The sequence below is a fragment of the Castor canadensis genome, chromosome 17 (genome assembly GCF_047511655.1).
Source record: "Castor canadensis chromosome 17, mCasCan1.hap1v2, whole genome shotgun sequence".
Classification (NCBI taxonomy): domain Eukaryota; kingdom Metazoa; phylum Chordata; class Mammalia; order Rodentia; family Castoridae; genus Castor; species Castor canadensis.
In genome coordinates this window covers 45,284,590-45,312,168 of record NC_133402.1, presented here as the reverse complement: position 1 = coordinate 45,312,168, position 27,579 = coordinate 45,284,590, and the positions used below count along the sequence as shown (strand labels likewise).

Genomic DNA, 27,579 nt, shown 5'->3' with positions numbered 1-27,579 from the left:
CAAATGAAACATTGCTATTAATATTCAAATATTTTGGTGTTCTTTTTCAATTGTGCTAAGTGTAGAAGTCAAGTAATGCTTTTCTTTTGTGACCTTACCAGCTCAGTGAATACAAATGGTATCCAAGAAATATTTGATACCTACTACTAGAAGAACCTTTTATGTATTTTTTTATAAAGTTTTAAAACAGAAGCTTGTTTTTAACACTAGGGCCCACCTACTAGCGGTTGTTTTTTTAAAAAAAATTTTATTATTAATTTATTCACATGTGTGTACATTGTTTGGGTCATTTCTGCCCCCACTCCCTTACCCCCCTCGCTTCCAGGCAGAACCTAGTCTACCCTTATTTCTAATTTTGTTGAAGAGAAGACATAAGCATAATAAGGAAGACAAAGCGTTTTTGCTAGTTAAGAATAGCTACACAGAAAGATTCCTAGCATTGCTTTCGTGTACAAATGTATTACAATCCAAGTTGACTCATCTCTAACTGATCTTTACACTGGTTCCTGATCCCTTTCTCATGTTAACATTTGTCGCTTTAAGGTTTCTGTATTAGTTCCTCTGGAGTGTTTTTTTTTTTTTTTAAATTGTTGAATGGCTTAACAGACTTATACTATGTGCGAGGCAGTGTTCTAAAGGCTTTATGAATTTAGATAGATTATCTTCATTAATTTATTTCTGAATTTGCTGAAGTTTTAATAGAGAAATTTAAATGAACTTATCCTGAAAAGACTACATAAGTCATTGAACACAATTCCCACTCAAACTATTAACCACCATTCTTTACAAAGTAAATTTTATTTTCAATTGAAGAAAGTCAATTATTTTTTCTTAGTCATGTGTCTGGTAGATACATTCCACTTATAATAGCCTTCTCTCATAAAACTGCATTGTTTATTTAGTACTCATGCTTTATCGTTAAGGTAGAGTAACGGTCACATTTATTGAAAGTATACATTTATTGAAAGTATATATAATATTTTAGTAGATTCGTTTTGAAATTTTACCAAATTATGTAACTATATTAAAAAACCTAAATAAGTTGGTTACTTTATGTACCAAAGCAAACTGACACTGGTAATTGAGAATTTGGAAATTATCAGATTTTAATTTAATGTATCAGTTCACAACTCTACCACTATAGTTTTATGAAAAATTTGTAAGAACTCTTATGAGAATTAAATTCCTAATAATAAAAAGTTTGTGAGTGTATTTAACACTAGCATTACAGCAATAAAAGTTGTGTTTACTTTCATCTTCATGTTTTTCACTATTCTACAGTCTAACCCCAGACTCAAAAGGTAAGCAAATTTTCCATAACAACCATTGCTTATCCACTTACTTTCGACACGTGCATATTCAGCCAATACTTGCGCAAGATTCTGAATTTAGGCACTGGGAATATGACTATTAAGACATTACAGTAAACGAATTCTCAGGCAAGGCGTGAGACTACTAGCCACGTAACTATCTTTCACCATGACGAATACTGCAATGAGGGAATATCCAAATATTATCTGTTCTCCCTTCATGTATACACTTAATATAATCCTAGTCAAATTTCCTAAAAAGCTGCATTAAAACTTGATTTTAGCAATTCTGAAATTCATTTAAAAAATAAAGACTTCAGAACATGCAAAATAGTTTAGAAGAGTAGTGGGGTAGTTTTACCTAAACAGATACATATCATGTATTCTAATGCTACATTAACTAAAAAGAGTATGTTGCTAGCAGAGAAACAGATACAGTCCAGAGAGAAAAAACAAGTGTGGAAACAGGTCGTAGCTGTTTTCAGTATATGATTCAAGGTTCCAATATATGATAAAAGTGGCATTCAAATAAGTGAGTAAAGGATGAATTGGGACATTTTGGGGAAATAGGTAAAATTAGGTTTCCACCTCACACCAACATTCAACACTAACGATAAATCAAAAAGTATGAGGAACATATGGGTGAATATGGAATTATGGGATGGGTAAGCATAGCCTAAAGAAAAAACACAGACATTAGCAAAGACTTAAAAAACACTTTACTTAAGTAGAGAGAAGTCAGTTGAGCAAAAAAAGGAAAAGAAACAAAATGCAAAAAAATTATAAAGTTAAAGGAAAATGAAAATCTGAGAGAAATATTTATAGCTATCTAATATTTCAAGGGCTATTGTCTGGTATCTAAAAGCTACTGTAATATAAAAGGGCATTATTATACAGTATAATTGTTCACATATAACTGATGACACCTGAACTAATCTGAGGTGCTTCCTAATATCTAATAATCTACTTAATTGCATACTTAAAAATTATAAAGATCATGTTAAATATAAAAATAAATTTATAATTTCAATTATAAATTACTGCTTAAAATAAAGCCACACTGGTTGATTTACCTTTATTTTTATTTTCTTATTATATTTATACACATACATGCATATAATGTACCTTGATCAAAGTCACCCTCTATATTACTTTCTTAGTCCCCTTTCTTCCTCCCCTTTTGATTCAGTTTCAACATGTTTATTTAAAAAATATAAATGCTCACTATAAAAATTCAAGCATAAAAGTAAAGTACAAAGAAGTATTTTGGAAATAATTAAAATCTCACTACTCAAAATGACCAATGCTCATATTTGGTGCAAATTATTGGGGAAAAAGCCATTAAAGAGTAGGTCCACATAGGTAGACAGGTGAAACTGTGGTGTTTAAACAGACTGAAGATGGTCTGGCCTAATAAGTTTTGTGCTGAGGAAGTCCATCTAGTGACTGAAAATAAAGAACACATTTTTCTTAAATACTAAAATTATTTATATGCTTTTATTAATTATGTAGCCACTGTCACTGGTCCAAGTGTTTGAGCTAACCTTTATGCTAAATGTCATACTATACAAGACTTAATATTTTTCTAAAATAACAGAACAAAGCCAAAACAAAATACACACACACTTGAAAAAATTCTGGTCCCTTCTTCCCTAGGAAGATGCAAAGGTACTTAATGGAGATGTTAAATCTATCCATCCACTCACTTCAACTAATATTTACTAAACACCAACTCTGTGAAAAGTATTGTCTTAGGGGAAATACTCTCAATTTAATTAACTTTCAAAAACAAAACAAAGAAAATGAAAGCAGTAATGTTGACAGTGGTGGTTAACAAACCCGGGGTGTGACCTGAGGGGTGTGGTTAGAGACACAGGTGAGGTATGAGAAACTGCCATTAGTGGTCCTGAAAGTGAAGTCCTTAGACAAGCAGCATCTGAGAACCTATGAGAAATACATAAGGAATTGCAGGGAGCCCTCCTGGTCAAGTGTGAGAGCTGCTGCCTTGGATTTGCAAAGAAACACAGTGTCCACCACCTCTGCTCACAAGGCTTACTAGCTTGGACCTGGCCCTGCTTGTGTAGCTATTTCTCCTCTATGTTTGCAATCTTATAAAGGTCACTTGATGGGCAAATTAAGAGAGTAATAGCCGGGTGCCGGTGGCTCATGCCTGTAATCCTAGCTACTCAGGAGGCAGAGATCAGGAGGATCGCGGCTCAAAGCCAGCCAAAAGCAAATAAATAGTTCATGAGACCCTATCTTGAAAAAACCCATCGCGACATTAGATCAAGGGCAAACACAACAACGGGATTAGACTATGAGCACATGATAAAAGCAAGAGCACACAAGGGAGGGGTGAGGATAGGTAAGACACCTAAAAAAATTAGCTAGCATTTGTTGCCCTTAACGCAGAGAAACTAAAGCAGATACCTTAAAGCAACTGAGGCCAATAGGAAAAGGGGAACAGGTACTAGAGAAAAGGTTAGATCAAAAAGAATTAACCTAGAAGGTAACACCCACGCACAGGAAATCAATGTGAGTCATGCCCTGTATAGCTATCCTTATCTCAACCAGCAAAAACCCTTGTTCCTTCCTGTTATTGCTTATACTCTCTCTACAACAAAATTAGAAATAAGGGCAAAATAGTTTCTGCTGGGTATTGAGGGGGTGGGGGGGAGAGGGAGGGGGCGGAGTGGGTGGTAAGGGAGGGGGTGGGAGCAGGGGGGAGAAATGAACCAAGCCTTGTATGCACATATGAATAATAAAAGAAAAAGAAAAAGAAAAAAAAACCCATTGCAAAAAAGTGTTGGTGGAGTGGCTCAAGGTGAAGGCTCTGAGTTCAAACCCCAGTACTGCAAAACAGTAACAAAAACCTAAGAGAATCGTAGCGTTAGATTGGAATTTCTGCTGTGTGACCCGATGCTCAGTGTCCTCATCATGGGTACCAGTGCTCACCTCAAGGGAGCAGTGTGGATAGAATGGGATGGCACTGGGGCACTCAGCACAGTGCTGGGCACACAGTGAGTCTTACGTTATTAGATCAGGAATGAAGAGGAGAGCTAGTGCCAGAAAATAGATCAAGAACATGATCAGGCAAGTACAAGATAGTAAATAAATCAATTACAAAGTAAAGCTGTGAGTGTCACTTTACTCACTCTACCCACATCCAAAGTAGCAAAGGAACAAGAAGCATAATACTAGTCAGTGTTGACAAGAGGGCGTCACAGATGCCTCACACTCTGACTTACTACAACCATACTCAAGTGTAGAGGACTTTTGAATGCTACCCAGAAGTAAGACTTGGACTGGAATGCGCCTATCTGCCTGTCTGATCATAGAATCCCACAATACTGGGAACTCACAGCAGAAACTCTTAATACACACGTGAGCCCAAAGAGAAGGTCTGTATAGAAGCAGTACTTAAGGGACAGTTCTCTAGGATTTTCTCACAAAGGGGAGCTTTCTGATAAACCAGAAGCAAATGGTCTGCAAATCAGAATGGCAACAAGGGTAAATCTGACATTTACCAAAGAGCCTTAAAATGCCCTTATCCTTTACCACAGCATTTCCATCAGAATTCATCTTTTCCTTTCCTCCTCTCCTTCTTTCTTTGTGGTAATGTTTAAACTCAGGGCCTTGCCCACCTGAGCCATACCTCTAGTACTTTTTGCTTTAGGATATTTTTCAGATAGGGTCTCACATTTTTTGTCTGGGTTGGCTTCAGACTGTGACCCTCCTACCTACGCCCTCCCATGTAACTGGGATTACACAGGTACACTACCACACCCGATCTATCTGTTGAGATGAGCTCTCATTTTTTTCCCATCCTGGCCTCAAACTGCAATCTTCCCAATCTCTACCTCTTAAATAGCTGGGATTATAAGAATGAGTCACCACATCTAGTTTAGAATTTATTTTAAGGAAACAGGAAGATTAAGCAGTGATGTTTAGCAGGGATCATTGTTTATAACAGAAATTTAAAAATAAATTACTTCAATAAAATTGGATCCATCCATTCGTCCAATGAAAAACCAAGCAGCCCATTAAACAATGTTATATAAGAATACTCCTTTTTCACAGAAGACTACTGCCCCCCCCCAAATAGGGTACAAAAGAGTCTGTTACAATAGCACTAAAGTAGTAGTGGTTATTTCTGAGTGGCTGATTAAGGAATTTTTATCATCTTCTTTGCTTATCCACCTTTTCATAGTTCTCTAGAATAATATATATACTGATAGAGAGGCAATGAAAGCCATCATAGAATTCAAAGCCAGGTCCAAATAAGTGGCTTAACATTCTCATAGAATTTGCATTCTAGAGAACTAAGGCACTTATTTTTCAGCCTCCAAACCAAAATTATACAATTATGTCTTTTCTTTTATATTGAACAATTACATCTTTACAACTTCATTTTATGCCTGCATTGGGAGAAGCAATGGTAGAAATCTGTTGCTCATTTGCCAGGATAGAAAGTACCAGTGCTGAGAAAGAGTCTGAAATGCCAAAGTGAAAAGTCAAAACAACAGAATACTTACCATAAAGACTGCCACACACAAAACCAAGTGCGTAAAATATTCCTCACTTCTCAATCTTGAATATATCTTTTAAAAAAATTTTATTTTTTGGCAGTACTGGAGTTTGAACTCAGGGCTTATGCTTGCTTGCTAGAGAGGTGCTCTACCACTTGAGCCACTCCTCCAGCTCTGTATACATTCTCATCTTTAAAAAAAGTAGCTTACAAAGCTATATTTTTTAGAGAAAAAAACAGAAAAATATCTGCTTAAACCAATCTGGTTCCCATCCCTATTACCATGCGTTCAATTTCTCATCCTAGAAGCAACTGCTGTTACTCGCTTCTTGTGCTTCCTCCTACAAATATTTCGAGTATATAAGCTAATATGTATACATCCACTTTAATATTATTTTACACAAATGGCAGCATATTCTTTTCTACTCATTATTTTTTTCACTTGGCAACAGATCATGGAGAGCATCTGAAATGCCTGTCTACAGACCTGTTTCCTATTCTACCACATGGTGATTGCAGTTTAGTTAACTGATACTCCCTCAGTGGATATTTAAGCTATCTGGAATCCTTGGTTATCACTGTTGTCATAACAAAAGATTCCAGATCACTGCGGGGCACTGGTGGTTCACACCTGTAATCCTAGCTACTCAAGAGGCAGAGATCAGAAGGATCACAGTTGGAAGACAGTCTGGGCAAACAGTTTGTGAGACTCTGTCTTGAAAAAACCCATCACAAAAAAGGGCTGAATCATTAGCCACACCACCAGCAACAGGTGTTGGTGAGGATGCGGGGGAAAAAGGAACCCTCTTACACTGTTGGTGGGAATGTAAACTAGTACAACCACTCTGGAAAAAAATTTGGAGGCTACTTAAAAAGCTAAACATTGATCTACCATTTGATCCAGCAATACCACTCTTGGGGATATACCCAAAAGACTGTGACACAGGTTACTCCAGAGGCACCTGCACACCCATGTTTATTGCGGCACTATTCACAATAGCCAAGTTATGGAAACAACCAAGATGCCCCACTTCTGATGAAAGGATCAAGGAAATGTGGTATCTATACACAATGGAATTTTATGCAGCCATGAAGAAGAACGAAATGTTATCATTCGCTGGTAAATGGATGGAATTGGAGAATATCATTCTGAGTGAGGTCAGCCTGGTCCGAAAGACCAAAAATCGTATGTTCTCCCTCATATGCGGACATTAGATCAAGGGCAAACACAACAAGGGGATTGAACTTTGATCACAAGATAAAAGCGAGAGCACACAAGGGAGATATGAGGATAGGTAAGACACCTAAAAAATTAGCTAGCATTTGTTGCCCTCAACGCAGAGAAACTAAAGCAGATACCTTAAAAGCAACTGAGGCCAATAGGAGAAGGGCACCAGGAACTAGAGAAAAGGTTAGATCAAAAAGAATTAACCTAGAAGGTAACACATATGCACAGGAAATCAATGTGAGTCAACTCCCTGTATAGCTATCCTTATCTCAACTAGCAAAAACCCTTGATCCTTCCTATTATTGCTTATATTCGCTCTTCAACAAAATTAGAGATAGGGGCAAAATAGTTTCTGCCGGGTATCGCGAGGGGGTGGGGGGGAGAGGGAGGAGGTAGGGTGGGTGGTAAGGGAAGGGGGTGGGGGCAGGGGGGAGAAATGACCTAAGCATTGTATGCACATATGAATAATAAGAAAATAAAAACAAACAAAGGAAAAAAAAAACAAGAAAGGGCTGATGGAGTGGCTCAAGGTGCCTGAGTTCAAACCCTAGCACTGCAAAAAAAAAAAATGATTCCAGATAACTTACAATGCATACATGTATGTATGTATATAAGTATGCATGTATTTATTTATTGAGTTTTTGAAACAAGGTCTTGTATGGCCCAATCTGGCCTTGAACTTGTAATCCTCCTGCCACAGCCTGTCAAGTGCTGGAATCACAGGCAGGTGTCACCATGCCCAGCTGCATAACCTTGCATACAGATCTGAATGTGTTTGCAGGACAAATTCATAGAAATAGAGTTAATAAATGAAAGGAAATTTGCATTTTAAACTTCTGACAGGTATTCTGCTAAAAGTCTCTAAGGAAAACTCCTTTGTGAAAGTCCATTTCTTCATACCTCACAAAAAAATCCCTCAACTTTGATCTCCGACAGTTTGAAATGTTATTTTATAACTTTAACTTCTATTATAAATGAGGATTACAATTTTGAATTGCAATAGTTATCTAATTGCTTTAGAATTACAAAACTTAATTAACTTCAGTTACTGCAAGTGAGATAGAGCTATCTGTATTACCTTTCAAGGGAATGGTCTGCTCACTGTAGAACCCTATTAAGAATAAAAAAATTCTAGGGATAACCAAGCATACTTCTTTGGGCCTTTATATTGAAGAAACAAAATTGTATTTATTAAAATTACTTTCAATTGAAATTATCACTGTTTATAATTGATGGAATTAAAAAGATAATCTCAAAATTGAAACATCAAAAAATTTCAATCTCCATAGACCATTCCACTCTCCCGCAAGCTCTTCTCCCATCTTTAGTTAGAGTACAGTTTTCCCAGGATGTTTAGGGACAAGTTTCCTATCACAAGATGACCTAAGCCCATTTTTATCAACTAGTTTACCCCTCCCCTTTCTGGCCACATATCTTCCTTTCACAGAGCCTGTGAGCTTTGGCTTGCATTGCACTAATTTCTATTTTTGCATTTTAGGAAGCTTTACTGGTTAGGTTTGCTAAGTTGAAGAAAACCTCTTCCAACAAGCTTTTGATTGCACAGTCTACTCACAATCTCTGTATTTCATGAACCCTCAGCACTGAACATATACAATGGATTATATATATATTCATACATATATATGATTATGTATGAGTGCTAGGACATGTTTGTGTGTGAATATATGTGTGTTAGGGTAAAGTTATCTATTTGTTTTACTCATACATAGTCTATCTTCCCATCTAAACTCAGATTTTTGAGGTGACTTCATTCTTATCCTACTTTATCATAGCCAGAGCTATCATTACCTACCAGGTAGGGATATTACTGTGATCTACATTTTCATCTATCTTATACCAAACACAGTTGCTTCTGCTGGCTTAATTTCACTATAATTTCTGCTACATGAATTGTTGTCCTAGGGAAAAAAAGCATCTTGGTTTAAAGTGCAGATAGAGTTCAGGCAGGCAGCCATCAGGATTTTACACAGCAGATGAAGCCTGGGCCCTGAAGCTGTACTGTCTGGCTTTGAATGTGGCCTCCACTCTACTTGTTATGTCATTTTGGGTGAGTTCTTAATATCACTGACAACACTTTTAACCTATAAAATTGGGACTGCAATAGTTCCAAGTACAGGGTTATCTATGATGATTAATTGGGATAATCCAAGCAAAGCATTTAGTACGGTACTTAGGCCATAGCAAGAACTGGTTTTAATCAATCAAGACTCATACAATTTCTTTTATAAAAGCTCAGCTCAGTTTCTTTTTCAGTTTACACCACAACCACTTTTCCTACCCACATGCTCACAAGAGTTTAGACCACTTTACACAGTCCTGTACCAACTTAAGGTGATTACACAGACAAGGACTTATAACAAGTTTAGCAAATTATTTTATGCTTGTATATTTCAGAACTTACCCCTCAATACCCAAATGGCACCATCCAGGCTTCCACTTTTTAGAAAAATTTCTGCTGCAATGTTCACAATTTGACATCTTGGTGCTAATTTCTCAGGCCCTATAAGTCCTTTTAAACTTGTAAAATGTATTTTTAACTCATATAATTTATCTAAGACTTTTCTTCCCTAGAGTAAAGATAAAGAAGACTAATTATCAATTAGAGAGAGACACAAAGTCAATGACAGCTATGCAATCAATTACCCAGTTAGAATCACTGTCCTAGATGGATGGTTGCCAAATTCTTCCAACACCCTTTCCTGCAAGCCCCACCCTGGACAGTCATCAAGATGGAAGGGGAAGAACTTTACCTGATACTGACCATCCCCTCCCAGCACCAGCACTGGGCCCTCTTGGTCAGCAGTTCTCCTTTCATCTATTTTACACACTGTGTTTCCCCTTTAGATTTTGTTTGGCAAAAGAATTTCATGCTTCAATGTGAAAAACTACCAATTATATGTTTTTTCTTTTTTTTTTTGTTGTCCAATCTGAGATCCAAGAGGGAGAAATAGCAAAAAACGAAGATAATCTGTTATCAAATTTAGATAGAATGCTAGTGGGGAAAAAAAAGGTAAAATTGTTGGCTGAAAATAGTTTTTTGTTGTTGATTTTTTCAGACAGGGTCTTGGCAAGTAGCCCAGGTTGGCCTCAAACTCTTGATTCTCCTACCTCTGCCTCATGGGTGCTGGGATTACAGGAGTGAATCAAAAATTTTTTTGATTCAATAAACTAATCTTTTCACATACTCCACATGAATATTTGGTCCAGACAAGAAATTGAATATATATTATAATTATTTTAAACCAGGAGTTGGCAAACTTATTCTGTAAATAACCAGATAGTAAATATGTTCAGCTTTACAGTCTACATTTGGTTTGTTGCACATTATTTTTGGCTAATTTTAAAAATGTTTAACTCTTTAGGAATATAAAAAACAAGGGATTGGAGGTGTCAATCCGTGGTAAAGTTCTTGTTTAGTATGTATCCTTAGCACCACCAAAAAAAAAAAAAGTCAGGAAAATGTTAAAAATATTTTTTAGCTTGAGGGCTAAGAATGTCAGCTATGGAAACAGTGTGGTCCATGGGCTTCAGTTTACAGACCCTTGTTTTTATATTTCATACTATTTTGAGTCAGATGCTGATTGTGATGTGAAAGTACTTTCAATTTGTACAAATGAGTATATTTCAAGGGATACTCTTAGCTTAATTTCAGTAGTTTTACTTTATGTTCAAAAAGAAATATGTTGAGCTGGACATGATGGCACATGTCTGTAATTCTAAGCACTGGAGAGTTTGAGTCAGGAAGATCATGAGTTTGAGGCCAGCCTGGGCTACAATAACAAGTTTGAGGGCAATTTGGACTACATACCAAGACCCAGTCTCACAAAAAACCAAAAACAAAACAAAAAGGAATCCTATCATACTAAACAAGGTGATGAGCAAAATAATCTTTCTAAATAAGATAATTAGAAATCTTAATTAAGATAGACAAAAATTCGCCAAACTCTTAATAACTTAAATAACCAAGTAAAATTAGAATATATTCTAAAGTTTCAGAAAGTCTCAGTCTTCGAAAAGGGTCTTCTTGTTCAATAATGCTTCAATCTCCAAGGAATGAATGCTATGACCAAGCATAAGCCAGATTGTATGAGCAGTGGCAAGGTTTGTCTTTCCCACCTACCTACCATACCATAAGTGCTGAATCTCCTGGAGACCTTGGAGCCTGGAGACCTGTACAACCAGTCTAGGTTTTAAAAAAATATTTTTTAAATTCATGAATTTTGTATGTATACCAGTGACCATGAACTTAAATGTTATTGAATATATCCAATTATGAAGTGATCTCCTTACAGAAAGTAGCAACTATATATATGTATATATGTATGTGTATATATGATATATATGTATACTTTAATAGTTAATCTAATAGACAGCACACTTTCAATTATGACACTGTCCCTGTAATTCTATCCCTTGGCACCTCCCTCTGTTTTGGACTTTCCTGCCTGCTATCTGGCCTTTACTGAGCCAGAAACTCACTTTTCACCTCATGGACATTTAAAGAATGGGAATACAGTATGATCTTGAATCACTCGACCACTTCCACAGTCAGCGAAGCCTCCAAAAGTTAGACATCAAGATACATGGGCTATTGTGTCCTAGAGCATTCCAAGAAGTGAACTTTAAAGAGTTTTGTTGACTCTGAGCATCCCAAGTTCATTTCTAAGAAAGGTGTCTGGAACTCTTTCAAAATTAAAATGCTAATGATACTCAGAAGTTGGCAAAATAAATTATGAACTGAGAAGTGCTCCAAATAGATGTGGCATTTTAGCACAGCCTCTTAAGCCTTGTCTACAATGAGATTCTAAATAGTAGTCAGTCTCATGGCACTCCCTTTCAGATACCATCAAATAATTCAGGAAAATGTGTTTCAAACACCATCTAATAATTCATGGAATAGTCTAGGTCCCATTCTGTTGCCTGTAATTATTATTAGACAATTCCTGATTTTCAGGGGTAACCTATATTTAACTATCACAATTTATAAACTCATATTCTCTATACCAAATCAAAACAAAAATTTAATGATGTACCTTGGACCACTGTAACAGCTTGTGATAGAAGTACATAGCACTGATTCCGATTCTTCCCAGCAAAGTTTTATCTACTTCACTATTTTGTGGATCTTTGCTAACTGAAACACAAAGCAGACATATGGAAGTAAATGACATATGTCCCTTAAAATGGTGGAAAAGGCAAATTAACATGGAATCACTGATATTACCACAAAGTCCAAGTATTGAAAACCATGGCCCATGGACCCAATCTAGTCTAGACCTCTTCTGTATAGCCTGTGAGCGAAAAATTGTTTTTATTTTTTAAAGAACTACTTAAAAAGTAAAGAGAACTATGTGAGAGAGATCATATGTGGTGTGTGCAAAGCCTAAAATATTTACTATCTGGCCTTCTACAGAAAGAGTTTGTTGACCCCTGATAAAGACTGTAGTACAGGATGCTCAAGGCTATACAAATTTTGTTGACTTGCAATGGTGAAGACAGTAACAATTCCAGTGATTCAAAAATTCAGGTGCTCTGGTCTAATTTGCTAGCAATACTTTTAACCAATCTAAATGAAAAGAAAAATAAGACTATGGAACATTTGATATTAAAAACCAGTTCTTGCCCTTATATAATTGTAATATAACTTAACAATAAGTAGATGGAAAAACTCATAAAGAGAAGGAGTATCTGAAACCTACAAGATTAACTTATCCTTAGCATGGAAAATACTAAGAGCTTTATACTCCTCTTAGAACAGTGCACCTTTCTACCACATAATACTCAGACCAAAGTAGTGAGATTTTACCTGCTTCAGCAAATTCACAAAAAGGAACACCTGGTCTTTCTTCCTTATAGTCTTTTGTGAGTGTTTCAGCAATACAAGTACAAAATCTTTGGAAATCTGCAAATTTTTCACAGCCCATTTTTATATTAATGTACAGGTTTCCCAATTTGGTCCAGTCACCTTTTTCTTTATAATTCTATCAAAAGTATTTAAAAAAAAAGAAAGAAAGAAAAAATGAAAACTATGTCTATTTATAGAAACATATGTTATAGGCCAGGTACAAGGAGGCATTAGCTATACAGAAATCAATAGGACATAACTCAGGAAATGTTATAAACTTCCTGCCAAGCATGACATTAAAAACGTACTATTATAACTTCACTCTTTTGACTACAGAGAAGTCTCTAGGAATTTCAAGTAGCAATGACCATTTGTTTGAATTATCTAGTTCTTAAAGTACTTAATGACATCATCCCCAGACTTATGAAAAACAGTTGATCATCAGCAGAAGCAAGCTGTCTTTATAGCAATGTGTGATTTTCTTATTTTCAGAGATTGCATCTTACTGTTATTTGACCATTTGTGATTTGGAGCCCACATATCATTTTGGAGTTTACATTTCTACAAAATGGGTTACAGAGAAAATTTCAGCAAACGTACTGTCTTCTTAACTATTTTCTACTACAAAATAAATAATTTTCTATAACAAAAAGTTGTTTCAAGGATAAAACACAATAATTAAAATTAGACCAACAGTAGAGGCATCTGAAATGGGTATTAATTTAAAATCAACACTGTCCTGAGAGGCCTCAGTGTCTTAACTTTGAATGCCTGCATTTTCCTATCTTTCCCATACAACAGCATCTATGAAGAGAAAGACAGCTGAGCCTGTCTGCCCAGCCACAGAATTAAAGACCAAGTTTGAATTATTATTTTACCTTAACATAAGTTAATTCTGAAAGTAAACAATTATTTTCAGAATTAATTTAAAAATAATACACAACCCTAGATTTCCATTTTTTTTTTCTTGTGGTGCCAGGGATTGAACCCAGGTCCTCATGCTCGGCAGGCAAGTGATCTACCACTAACCTTCATCCCCAGACCACAAACCTAGAAATTTAAAATGTATGCATTTCAAAACATTAGCTTGTAGAAAAAAACTGTCAAACTTTCTTTTCCTTGAGCATTTTCTATAGTGACCATTTCTAAAACTTAAAGTGAATTATTCAAACATTGTTAGTGATTTTTCAGAGATTCCATCAAGTTATTTAAAAAATAAATGTCATACCTCTATTTCATTCAAGGCTGAATCTAAATCATACTTCCAGTTCTTTTTAAATTGTCTCATTTGTAACCTTTAATGACAGAAAAGGGTTAGTAATGCATATCTTTAACCCCCACATTCACTATTGCTAATTGTTTTATATTTTACATCTGAGACCTGTTTGTACATCAAACTTGAGAAAGTGAATGTGCAAAATATACTCTAAAATTATTTAGAGCTGAAAAAAAGTAATTATATAGCTATCTACCTTACACTATCTCCTCTCCAACCATAGGCAATGACAGAAAACCTAATTCCACATGAGCCATAACTTTAGTTTGCCAGAGACTGCTAAAACTTCAAAATAATTGTGAATAAAAAGAAAAAAGACTAACTCCCAACACATGATCAGTAACTGCAACTATCTCACCCTCACTGCTTCACAGGGTCTGTGGCAAACAAAGACCAAAACAAAAAAGAAAAAAGAAAAAGCCAGGGGGGCAAGTGAAGAGAGAAACCACTGGGAGGACCTAATATTGATTAAAAACACACAAAGAAAGTCCATACCAAGTTTAAAAGTGCTAAAAATAAAAACAAAGGATCTGAGTTGATCAGAACATAGACCACAGGGAGGAACTTAAAAGTTGTATGATTTAAAGGAGGCATTTTTTTTTTTTTTGTAATGCATAGCTTTTGGGTAAGAAAAAAAAAAAGGACAAAAATAAAAGAAGTGCCCTCTGGAAACTGTAAAGAGGAAAAGACAGAAAAGAGGAAAGAAGAGGGTGCCTGCCATTAAACTAGGAGTACTGTGTAATACTCAACTATGGGGCTGATTTTGCTAATTAGTCCCAATGCTCCATAAATTATTCTACAGCATTAAGAAGGAAAGGCAACTTCCAAATTCCTTTCATGAAGCAAGAATAGCACTGGTATCTAAATTAGATAGAACAAAAAAGAAAATTAAAACCCAGTATCACTTATGATTCAAATATGCAAAAATGAAATTCAGTACTAATGAACAGATTTCAAGACCACAGTAAGAAAATTACTCTCCATGAGTCAGGGATAGTGGTGCATTCCTGTGGTCCCAGCTACTTGGAAGGTGGAGGTAGGAAGAGCTAGGTTCAAGGCTAGCTTGGGCAAAAGTTAGTGAGACCCTATCTCAAAAACAAGCTGGGCATGACAGTGAGAACCTGTGGTCCCAGCTACTGCGGAAGCAGAGGAGGAAAGCTTTGATTAGAGGGGAGCCTGGGCAAAGTTAGAGCTGCAAGACACCCTATCTGAAAGACAAACTAAAAGCAAAAGCACTGGCCTAAAGTGGTAGAGTGCAAGCACAAGGCCCGAGTTCAATCCCTAATATAAGGTGTACACACAGTTATTTTAGGAAGTCAATCAAAGTTCAACCTTAAAAAACCTGTCAGTATCATATACAGTATTAACAGATTTAAGGAAAAAACCATGGCTAATTCCACAGGTACTGAAAAGACTGATAAAATCCAGTATTTCGTTACAAAACTACTTAAGAATGTATGGACTGAGGATGCTTTCTTAAAAATGATTAGTTATATATGCCTTAGTCCTAAAGCCAGTGTCATATTTAATGGGAAAAATCTAGGGGCATTTCCACTAAGATAAGTAACAAAGCAATGTCCACTTTCTCTACTATTATTCAATTTGTACAAGAGGGATGAATTGACGCAATCAAGCATGACAAACCACTTAAAGGCACATGGTAAAGAAATAAAATCATCTCTATTTGCAGTTTATATGACAGTATACCTAGAAAACCTCACAGATTCCAGGATGAAACTAAATCAAACAGTAATGACTTCAGAGTAAAACAGCAAAACATAATATTTACAAACAAAAATCAACAGTCAAAAAATAGTACACAAGGGTAGCAACAGTACCAAAAAACTAATTACTTATGTGAGGAAAATTATAAAACACTCCTGAAAGACACAAAAGTAAACCTAAATAAAGGCATTCCTTGTTTTTGACTAGGATGACACATTATAAAGATGTCAATTTTCAAAAATTTACAAATTTAATGTGATTATAAGAAAAATACCAATAGGCTACTATATATGGAGTTAAGAAGTTGGCACTAAATACATGGAAAAACAAATGTAGGAAGAGCCGGGAAAATACCAAACCAAACCAAACAAAACAAAAAACTATGAAGAGGATTATCCCTACCAAATACTGAAAGCTTTATAATTAAGTATAGTGAAATAGTGACTAAACAGTCCAGAGGAATAAAATATAAAAGTGCAGAAACACTGTACACAGGTACATATGAAATTTAGTACATGATAAAGGTGACATGTGAAATCACAAGAAGTAAAAATGGGCTTTTTAGTAAATGTTGCTGGGAAAGCTGCATAATCATTTAGAAATAATAAAATTAAATATATATCTCACAACATATAAGAATAAACTCCAGGCAGATAAGAAACCTAACTGTAAAAATGAAATTATGTAAGTAGAAGAGAAAGTGTGGCTAAGTTCCCTAAGATGCTGGGTTGGGAAGTTATGTCTCAAAACCAGAAGCAATTAAAAAAAAAAAAAAGCAAGACAAAAAACCGAAACAAACCTTATCTCAAAACTGAGGCAATAAAAGGATTAGCGCATTAAGTCGCATGAAAACAGTAGTTTTTGCCACTACAAAAGTCAAAAGATAACCAAATTGGAAAAAAATTGCAATATATATACTACAAAGGCCTAATATTTGTAATATATCATGAACTCTTACAGCTTAAAGAGCAAACAGCCCAACAGTAAAAGGGGGAAAAAACAAGAGCAGACAGTTGGTACCAAAGATGTAAACACAGCCTTTGAATGGTCCAATTTTCTAACTCGTTCTTCCCTCCCTCCACTCTAGTTACATAGTAAGGTTTAACAACAAGTTGAGTGAATATTCACTTTATTCCTCTTTTCCAAAACTTGCTTTAGCACTAGAAGTGTTTTAATTTTGCATATAAATTTTAGAATAAGTGTTTTTATAGACAGGGTTTTGCCATGTAGCCCAGGTTGGCCTCAAACTCATGGTCTGTTGATCTCAGCTCCTAAGTGCTGGGATGACAAGAATGCACCAACATGCCTGGCTAGAATAAACATTTTTATACCTACAAAAAAAATCTTGCTAGGATTTTGAAAGGAATTGCATTAAACTAAAGGGTAGGTTTAGGAAAAACTGATGTCTTCATCATATATAACCTTCCAATTCATAATAGTAGGTCCCTCCATTTATTTAATCTCTCTTGGTTTCTCTCATCAGTATTTTGTAATGTCCAGTATACAAGTTGGATGTGTGTTGTTAGATTTTTACCTAGATATTTCACCTTTTTGAGCCATCATAAATGGTGCTTGCTTTACATTTTCATTCCTAGTACATAGAAACATGACTGATTTTGTGTTGATCTTTCTTCTGCAAGCTTGGACTATTTTTGGTAGATTCCTTGCCATGTATGTAGAAAATATATGCCACCAGTATATGTGGTTTTTTTCTTTTTTTTCTAATTTGTATGCCTTTTGTTTCCATTTCTTGAGTTATGCTGGCTAGGCTTTTCAATACTATGTTGAATAACAGAGGCACAGGAAGATATCCTTGTCTTGTTCTCAATCCTAGAAGAAAACCCGTCAGTCTTTCATGTAGTGTGATGTTTGCTATATATTTCTTACAGATTTCTTTATGTTAAATCCTTTGTCCTTTATTCCTATTTTACATCTAAGCGTACAAGAGATTCGTTTATAGTCTTGTTTTCAACACTTGGGTGATACTAGGCTCAAACTATGCTGGTATTTCCTTTCCTGTTTTCCAGAAGATAGTGTAAATTCACAATGATTTAAAATAACTGGTGGAATTATGTGGTCCTTGAGGAAGGCTTTTTCAGAAATTATGGATTCAATTTCTTCAATAGTTAGGACTAATTCACGTGATCTAGAAAATGCTCTACTTCATGTTCGTTGCTGAGTTTGTCAAGTTACTCAAAGCAATCCCTTAGAACCCTTTTAATTGCTGAAGGATCTTTACGAATATCCTGTTTTATTCCTGATAGTTATGATTAATGCCTGCTCTTTTTATCTTAGTCTAGAGGTTTATCAGTTTTACTGATCTTTACAAAGAAACAGCTTTTTGTTTCATCAATTTTTTTCTTTTACAGTAGGTAAGGATTGAAATCAGGAGCCTGCACATGCTAGGCAAGTGCTCTATCACTTGAGTCATACCCCAGCCCTTTTGTTTTTTTGATAGGGTCTCACTTTTTGCCCACGCTGGTCTTGAACTTGAGATTCTTCTGCCTCTGGAGTAACTGGCATTACAGGCATCAACCACCACACCAAGCTTTATTGGTTTTATTCCTTTTGTTTTCAGCTTCATCGATTACTATTTATTATTTTATTTCTTAGGTTTATTTTGAGTTTGTTTTGCTCTTGGCTACAGATCACCCTTTTAGGACTGCTTTTACTGTATCACCAAAATTATGTTTAATTTTTATTTTTATTCAGTTATAACAGTTTATTCAGTAAAGTAAAAACAACATTCTAAAAAATGTTCACATAATCCCAAGACAAGGAAAGGGTAACAGGAAATAAACAAACAGTAAAATGCCAGATTTAAGCTCTCATATATACTTATTTTTATTAGCATATATTAATTATACAAAGGGGTTTCATTGTGATTTTCCATACATGCATATAATGTACTTTGATCAAATTCACTCCCTCTATTATTTTTATCTCCCTCCCTTTTAAAACAATTTTGATGGGTTACATTATTCCATTTTCATACATGCGTATAAGTACTTCAATCACATCAACGTCTCCTTCACCCTCTCCTCTCCAGCTGATTCCCACCCACAAACACTTTCTCCATTTTACATTGTGTCATTCTTATAGATACTTAAATGTCACGTTTTAAAACAATCACTGAATAATATATTAGTAAGTTTCCTAGATTATAGGCACACTTACATTCTCAATACTGCCCTGAATACAAAATGCTGAAATTCTTTGTGTCAGACATATGTACTATAAAGTTTTTCAAATGAACTATAAAGTAACCTATTAAAAATGTAACAAAAGTCAAAGTATGAATGTCCATTAAAACTCATTTCCCTAGCCCAGAAAAGGTCATGTCAAAGAGATTTGGAAAATTCAAATATAAGATATATACTACTTTCTTCCCCGCCCCCCTCATTTGCCTTGGGGTATTGTCCACATGCCCAACCATAATCCATATTCTTTAACTAGTCAGTTATTTTTTGCTCTATTTCATCAAATAGGTCACCAATACTAATATATCTTAAAATATACTATATAGTTGTTTTGAAGTGGGAGCACAAGGGCAGAGTATAAAGATACAATTTTCAAAATCAGGGGCTGTGAAACAAACTTAAGAATAGCTATACGGTTCTGTTACCATGGAAATTTGAAAGTTACAACTGGGTTCTCCTGGAGTTGTCCTACACCAACAGACCCTACTCCCAATCACTGAATGAGGGTGGCATTCTGCAACTGCCTGGGCATGAGGATGCTGCTGTTTTCTTGAGCACTGACAATCATACTTGCCCTGTATTAAACTGCTACTGACTTTGGCAGGAAGACTATCATCTGCTAGACACTTGAGCTCTCTGCCATGGCTTCCACTGCCCAAAGTGGGGGGAAAAATTTTAGCATATAGTCCAGGGAAAGAAAGGATAAACTCAGTGTTTGGAAGAAAATCTTGATGCACTCTACTTACAAACAGATTGTATCCCAGAACTGTATGCTATATAAACCGCATTTTTCTCAAAAAATTACTTCCTAAGTAGTTCCCTAAGAATTATTGTGATAGTTTTCGCAGAAACAAATGTTAATTATCAGTAGTTAAGTAAAAATAATAGAATTGGAAGAGCTCAAATTAACATAAATGCTGTGGTTGAAGGGGTGCACTATTACCTAGAGGTGCACTTCTTCAACTGCATGAGCATCCAGGGCACGACGGCAAACCCACAGGGCACGACAGATTCTTTAAAATTTTCAAGTTACATTGTCAGGCACTGAACAAATGCTACTATTACCTTGTTTGGACCTCAATACTTAACACATAGGATTGCTAATGTATTTCTTTTGGCCTAGGGACTCTGAACTAAGAAAGTTTGGGAACCTCTGCACTAAAACATAAAGATAAATGACATAAAAATAGCCATGGAAGCTCTCTGTTGAAGACTTCTGGGAATTCTGAAGGACTTTAATATCTGATACCATTTGTTCTTTATCAAATTTAATTTTAAAAGTTCTGATTAATTTAAACACTTTTAATTTGTATACTTTTCCCTATGTACATTTTACTTCGATGAGATTTTAAGAGTCATGGTTTTCCTTTTTCTCAATACAGGTATATTATTGTACTACTTTTTTTTTTGCATTGCTGGGGATTGAACCTAGGGCCTTGATGCATGCTAGGCAAGTGCTCTACCACTGAGCTACATCCCCAGCCCTATAGTGATACTGTAAGAGTTATTAGAGATTTAAAAAAAAAAGGGGGGGGGGGTGGCTTTGAAAGCCCATAGCTGAATAGAGAAATAGGAAGAGGCATTAAGGCATTTTATTAAGCTAACAGGATAGGAAGTCAGTGAAAGAGAAAAGAGCGTTAAGGTAATTTGTATAAGAGAGTGCATTAAGTGGGATTAAATAGTAGTAAAATAGAAAGCAGACTCTTTTTGCATTCAGTGTGCTGGACACTGAGGTGAAATGTGGTACTGAGAAAAATGTGTTGAGGTTGAACAGAGGCAGCCTGACTATGTATGGTAGGACACAGCTGAAAGATGGCAAGCATGAACAGCTAAAAGTACTTTGCATCCATCCTTTCTAGGTCCCCACTAAACTATACACTACTTTAGCCTTAATTTTAATGATTTCTCTCACCTGGATTTAATTTCCAGAACTGCAGTCATTTCTTGTTTGGAAGCCTGTGCTTGGTATAAAAGTGTAACAATATAGTTAAAGTGTTCTGGCTCAAGCATTATCCCAGCTTCAACTAACTGTAGAAGAGAAAAAAAGTAGTCATTCTCATAAAAATGTTAAAGAATCAAGAAGCCAATGTGTGTAAAATAACCAAGTTAGATGAAATAAGTGAAACATGGAAGCAGGTGGAATTAAAACTCATTTAAAATTTTCAAGTGTATTTTCCTCAAATGATTGAGAACTACAAAAGACTCCCTAGCTTAAAAATTTAAAGTAAAAGTGAAAATAATAATTTTGATTCTAAAAACTGAATTTTCTTCCCATTCTCGAAGTTATTTCAACCACTTTGTCACCTGTACCTCTTACTTGGTACTCCATGTGTCTTTTAGTATAGCACTGGCATCTGTACCTCATCTGATTGTAAGCTTCCTGAGAAGTATTAGTCTTATGCCTCACCCTGGGCTTTGGTCAGAGGAAAAAATAATTACTTGTTAAATTAATGGGTTAGGTGACTGACTGCCCACTGTATTATAATATAGTATTTGACTTTAACAACAACAACAAAAAAATGTTTTTCTCCTTAATTCACATGTGCCTCATTTCCTGCCTTCTTCACGCACCTTGGCTCTAATGGAGAGAGTGAGCAGGAGCATCTGGATGCTTCAGTGTAAGAATGGATGAATGAGAGGCAGATCTTTTCTGACAGCTCTTCCAAGGCATGGCTATTGATGAGCAGTTTATGCTGACCTCTGTCCAAAGGTGTTCTAACTAGGTCCTCTAAAGCTACCCTGGGAATGAGGTGTCATTTTCAATAGAATCCAGTTCAACAGTGTTGGAAATTCTGTGAGCAACATTTTTGCTAACAATCTATGATTGTATTCTGTTTTTCAGAAAATCTAACTTATGTATAAATTACTTAAGTATCAAGTATAATAAATGTCTAAGTGAGATGTTGTCATTTGGTTGTTACAACTTAAAATTGATGAGACAATTTCCTGTAGTGAAGGCTAGTAGTAAAATGCTGCTGGGAGATTTTTCCTTCTCTTCAGACTCTCAGGAAAAACTGCCTCAAATTTGGTGGCACCTTATGAGTGGGTCCTAGAAACTCCACTATAAGTCATATGATTAAACCTCAATTGAGACTAGTTTTAGTGAAAAGCTTTGTAAAAATAACTACGTAAAGTCTGTTCTAAAGAGTAGGCTCAAATCCTTAAACTGTGTATCTTAACTCCTCTGGACTCAAAAAATGTTCAATTTTATTTTAAAAAAGAAAAACTGTTCTTCTCCTAAACCTAGTAGCCTACTACCTTATGAGGAAATGTGGTAAGTGCCATGATTCTTTAGGCTCTGTAACATGTGAGAGACTCCTGCTGGTCTGTCTGCTTTACTGAGCATGCAGTGCCTTCTGACTTAATGGACAGGGACACTCAAACCAGTTCATGAAATAGCAAATGAATAGTTACTGATATGCTTAAAAATCTGACCTTTAACACTGCTGGCAAACCAGTGTAAACATAAATTATGTTTTGACAAACTAGGTAACAACCCATAAAAAATTAGTTCTGAGTTTCTCTTCTCAGTGACATCTTCTCATTGAGAAGATGTACCCTCATAAATGCCAATTAGATGGAGGTACAACAAACTGCTGAAGTAAGGAGGAAAAGAACCTTTCTCCATGATGATAATGTGGCTTTATCATCACTGAACGCTGAAACAGTCTCTATAGCTAAGTTGGTACTGGCATTACAACTTTTAGACATGCATGGCTATCATGGAGCCATGCAAAAACTGTTGTCTTTGCTAGCTATTTCCATTAAGGGGACCCTTATTTGGATATAAGTAGGATACGCTTTGTAGAAAACCAGGTTATTCAGTATCAGACAATTAATGGGATCTTTACTGAGGCTTTCTACAACTACTATAGATTACTAACTTCTGATTAGAAAAAATTTCTAGGCAAGAAATTCTGTCAAGTTTTACAATGTGGAACAAGAGGTATATACTAAAATGTTTACCTGCTAGGGTGGTTACAGAGTTTCCAAAAGCAAATTGGGGGTTTTCCTACCATGGGGCTTATTCTGAAGTGGATGGCTGGTGGAGTACCACATTTTAGGAATATATTCAACAAAATTTTAAATTTTATTTTTGAAAGCATTAAAAATTCTTACTTCTCTTTTTGTTTAGTGCTTTCATGTTTCTCTCCATTTTGTTTTAGTCAAAATTTTCTATTTATACATTGATTTATTTTTATTTATTTATTTTTGTACTGGGGCTTGAACTTGGGGCCTACACATAGATCCAAACCACCAGCCCTTTTTTTGTGATGGGTTTTTCTGAAATAGGGTCTTGTGAACTATTTGCCCAGGCTGGTCTTGAAACTCGATTCTCCTGATCTCTGCCTCCTGAGTAGCTAGGATTATAGGTGTGAACCACCAGTGCCCAGATGATTTGTTTATTTTTGTTGAACATGATCTCAAATCTTTTGGAGAAAGAATTTTCTTTAGTCATACTTCAGGAACAGAGATGAAGGCAGTTTACAAGTTGGAAAGCAGTCCCCTAAGTGCTTGCAACTATTCATTTAAGGGGAAGGTTTGTCCAGCCCCTGGAGTCTGTTTACAAACTATTTGAGGAGAAAAAAACATTTCTGAAAATAGAATTTTTTGACATCCAGAATATAAATAAAAGGCAGATCAAGGATAATGTGGAAATAATCATTTTTTTTTGGTTTTTAAGTATTAGAGAATAAAAGACAAAATCATACCTTGCAAAAAACATCAATTAAAGCAGGTACGGCATTCCTTAATTTCATAGTTGCCACATACTCAAATATTTTTAGTATTATATTCAGAGCAGGCTGGATAAAACAAAAAAATTACACTCATTTTTATGTCTTCTTTTAGTATACCTTAAGTTTCTCAAATTCAGTTATGCTGAAAAACACATGTTCTCTAGGAAGTATTCAACAAATACAGAAATTTAACTGTTAACTTTAAAAACAAATACAACAAAGAAATTAGCTTAAAATATTAAATATATTTTAGGTTACTTACCAGCATTTTACACATTATGCTGATGTTTACCACCTGAAATACTTCTTTCAATAAACAACGCTCGAGTAAAGAAATTAGAAGGTCATTTAGCACTTGTAATTCAAAGTATACACCCGGAGGAAATTTTCTGTAGTACTCCATAAATATGCTTACTGCAAGTGAAAAAATATAGTCATTTGCTGCTTTTAAGATATCCATCATTCTTAAGTTGGATGATTGTCTATAAAGACATAGTATAAATTCTTTTTTGAAAGCTACCAGAAATATCAAAAGTATTTGATCAGTATCAGCAATATTTGATGAAAATGAAAGCACAAGTCAAAATGGCAATAACATTTGAAGTCAACAAAGCAAGTTCAGCCATTAGACTGGAAGGTAACTCATGTACTATCCACAAAAAACAAAACAAAAACAAAATGACAATGCATCACAGTTCCAAGCTCCCAGGATGTCCGGAGGCTTGTGTGTGGCCTGGGCATGCAGGAAGTTGTGTGATGGGTAGTGGATGCATACTATTTTGCACTTACTCATTCCTGTTGTTTTAACCCCACCAACAGGTTTACCTTCAGGATGTTTTGGATTCCGGTTATGATAATGGACGTTCTACTACAAATGACAACAATGCTGATTACTTTCCCTTGATAAAGCAGTGTCTTCATGTCCATCCAATTCCGTAATCTATTTTTATACTACATTTAAACTATGTCCAATTTTCCCATTAATTTTATTAAAATTGAGATCATTTCACCGATTCTTTTCCAGTATCAAAGTTCCCTAGATCAAAATTTGTACACCTTAGCTGAAATTGCTAAGTAAAAATTACTTTTGGTTTTATTTTTGTGCTAATTATTTCTACTAGAAATACTTACTACTAGCTGGATTACCTGCTATTGCTTGTAAAAGTCAGCAGCTAATGACAAAGTTCAGTAACACAACTAAAAATTTAAAGTTGTGCCTGGTGATACCCTCCTGTAATCCCAGCTATTTGGTAGGCAGAGATAGGAGGACTGTGGATGGAGGCCAGCTTGGGCAAAAGTTAGGAAGACCAATCTCAAAAATAAGCCAGGTATGGTAGCGCACACCCATAATCTCACTACTTGGAAGGGACAGGTAGGAGGACTGTGGTCCAAGTCTACATGCACAAAGTTAACATGATACCCTAGCTGAACAACTGAAGCAGAAGAATTGGAGGCTTAAATGGCTTGCTTAGCAAGTATGAGGCTCCAAGTTCAAACGCAGTATCACAAAATAAAAAAAGTTAATGTTAACATTACAATAATTTTAAAAAACTTCAATAATATGGTGTAATAATATTCAACTTTGTTACAAAGGTGCTTTGTTTTCTGCATTTATTTTCCTTAGGCACAGATAAGTTCTTGCTATTTTTTTGCAGTGTTTACATAGTTGCTTATGTAGAAGCAGATCAACTGATAGCATGCAAAATACAGAGGGTCTGCTACTATAAATTTCATTAATAAAACTGGACCTGCAGTGTTTAAAAAAGAGAAGCTGGAAAGAATCTGTTAGTGCATGTAAACTCTCCACTCCTTGCCATGCAATCCTCCTTTTTCTTGTCATTACTTAAAATTTGTAATATAAATTCTCCTTTTAAAATGATTCTCCCTGTGAGACTGTTGGGTAAGAAAGGTTTGAACACTTAATAGCTTTGATATGAACTGCTACATTGCTTTTTAAAAAGTTTTGTCAATTCAGACAATTGATACTTGACCAATGACTTACCAGAATCGGGTAATTTTACTCCTTTCTTTGATTAGGAGCTCAAGATTCTGGTGGACCAGTAACCACTGGATTTTCCTCCCCAGATCTGGTTTCTAATTCTCACAAGAGGAAACAATATTCATGCCTTTGTAAACAGCTGAATGAATGAACTAGTGTTCTCATAAATCAGAATACTTCTGTATATATCAATGGTAAATTTAAAACATTCTAATAGCCTTTTTCAGTTTAAATTTATATGATCAAGTTTATATCTTTTATTTCCTTTGATTACTTTAAATCACAGAAATTATGACTTTTCAAAAAATCTTAGTTTTTTTCCTACTGAATTGTTATTGTATTTATTCATTTTGATTTATGCTAAATAGGAGTTTTTTCAAATGCTTTAGTCATAAAACTTCTGGAAATTTTATGTGGAAATTCAAATATAAAAGATGAAAAGATGGCCAATGTACATACCCAAAAGAACTGAGAGGAGGACTCACACAGATGCTTAGACATCAAGGTTCAGGGCAACATTAATCACAACAGCCAAAAGGTAACATTCATCAACAGATGAACAGATAAACATGTGGCAAACACATACAATGAAATATTATTCAGCCTTAAAGAAGAAGGAAATTCTAACACATGGATGAACATTATGAAAGAAGCCAACGTAGAAGAACAAATATTGTATGACTTTACTTATTTGACGTACCTAGAACAGACAAAGTCTATTCAACTAGAGGTTATTAGGGAGTTGGGAGGGTGGACACAATGAAGGGTTATTGGCTAATGGGTAGAGTTTGTCTGAAATGAAAAAGTTTTGGAAATAGACGGTAGTGATGGTTACATATTACCATGAAGGCATTTAACGGCAATGAACTGTATACTTAAAAATGCTTAAAATAAATGTTATGCATATTTTATCACACACACACACACACAAAGACTGAAAATGTTCCAGAGTAAAAGAGGCTGAAGAGATAAGGAATGAATACTTGATCCTGGACTAAATCTAAGAGTCTAAGAGAGAGGGAAAGGATATTACAGAATCAATGGACAAAATGTGATGGCAAATAGACTAGACAAAATTACAAACAGGGATATCCTATTCTTTAAGAAAATACACATTGAAGTACTTAGGAGTAAAGGGCCATGATTCATGCAACTTACCTTTAAGTGGTCATTGCATTATGCGCACATGCATGCGCACACACACACACATGCACGCACACACACACACACAGAGTGGGTGGGGAGGACAGCACACAATAAGTACAAATGACAAAGTAAGGATATATGAGTATTCTTTGTATTATTTTTGTAACTTTTTATATATTTAAAAATATTTCTAAGTAAAAAGCTAGAAATAAAAAGGACTTCTACAAACAATTTTATGTGGGAATTCAAATATAAAACAGATAAAGACCTATGGTTAACTGGGGGGGAAGTCCAACCCATTCAACTATCTCCCCTTGTGTACCAAAATGGTCCCCTAGGCCTCTCCTTCATAAAACCTGAGCCTAGATCCACACTTTAGGCAGATGGTATTCACAGCTTCTGTTTCTAGGTTGTTACCCAATTATCTTAACATTTATTGAGTGGTTTTCTTCTCAAGTCTAATGGTCTTTCTAAACACTAAAACCCTTTATACGTAACGTGGTCATTCTGAGCTATCTATTCTATTCCGTTATCTAAGTATCTATTTTCACACCAAATAATT

The 27,579-nt window shown here is 35.3% G+C and overlaps 1 protein-coding gene across 1 annotated transcript in view; it reads right to left on the bottom strand.

Moving 5' to 3' along the window:
- Topaz1 (testis and ovary specific TOPAZ 1) overlaps positions 1-27,579 on the bottom strand; it is a 61,557-nt gene that overhangs the window by 8,578 nt on the left and 25,400 nt on the right. Inside the window, exons 11-17 of the mRNA XM_020157753.2 lie at positions 24,135-24,286; positions 23,846-23,938; positions 21,046-21,161; positions 14,161-14,227; positions 12,894-13,068; positions 12,121-12,221; positions 9,489-9,654 (exon numbers count right to left, since the gene is read on the bottom strand). Coding sequence (XP_020013342.1) covers positions 9,489-9,654; positions 12,121-12,221; positions 12,894-13,068; positions 14,161-14,227; positions 21,046-21,161; positions 23,846-23,938; positions 24,135-24,286 — 870 coding nt within the window. The remainder of the gene's footprint in view (positions 1-9,488; positions 9,655-12,120; positions 12,222-12,893; positions 13,069-14,160; positions 14,228-21,045; positions 21,162-23,845; positions 23,939-24,134; positions 24,287-27,579) is intronic.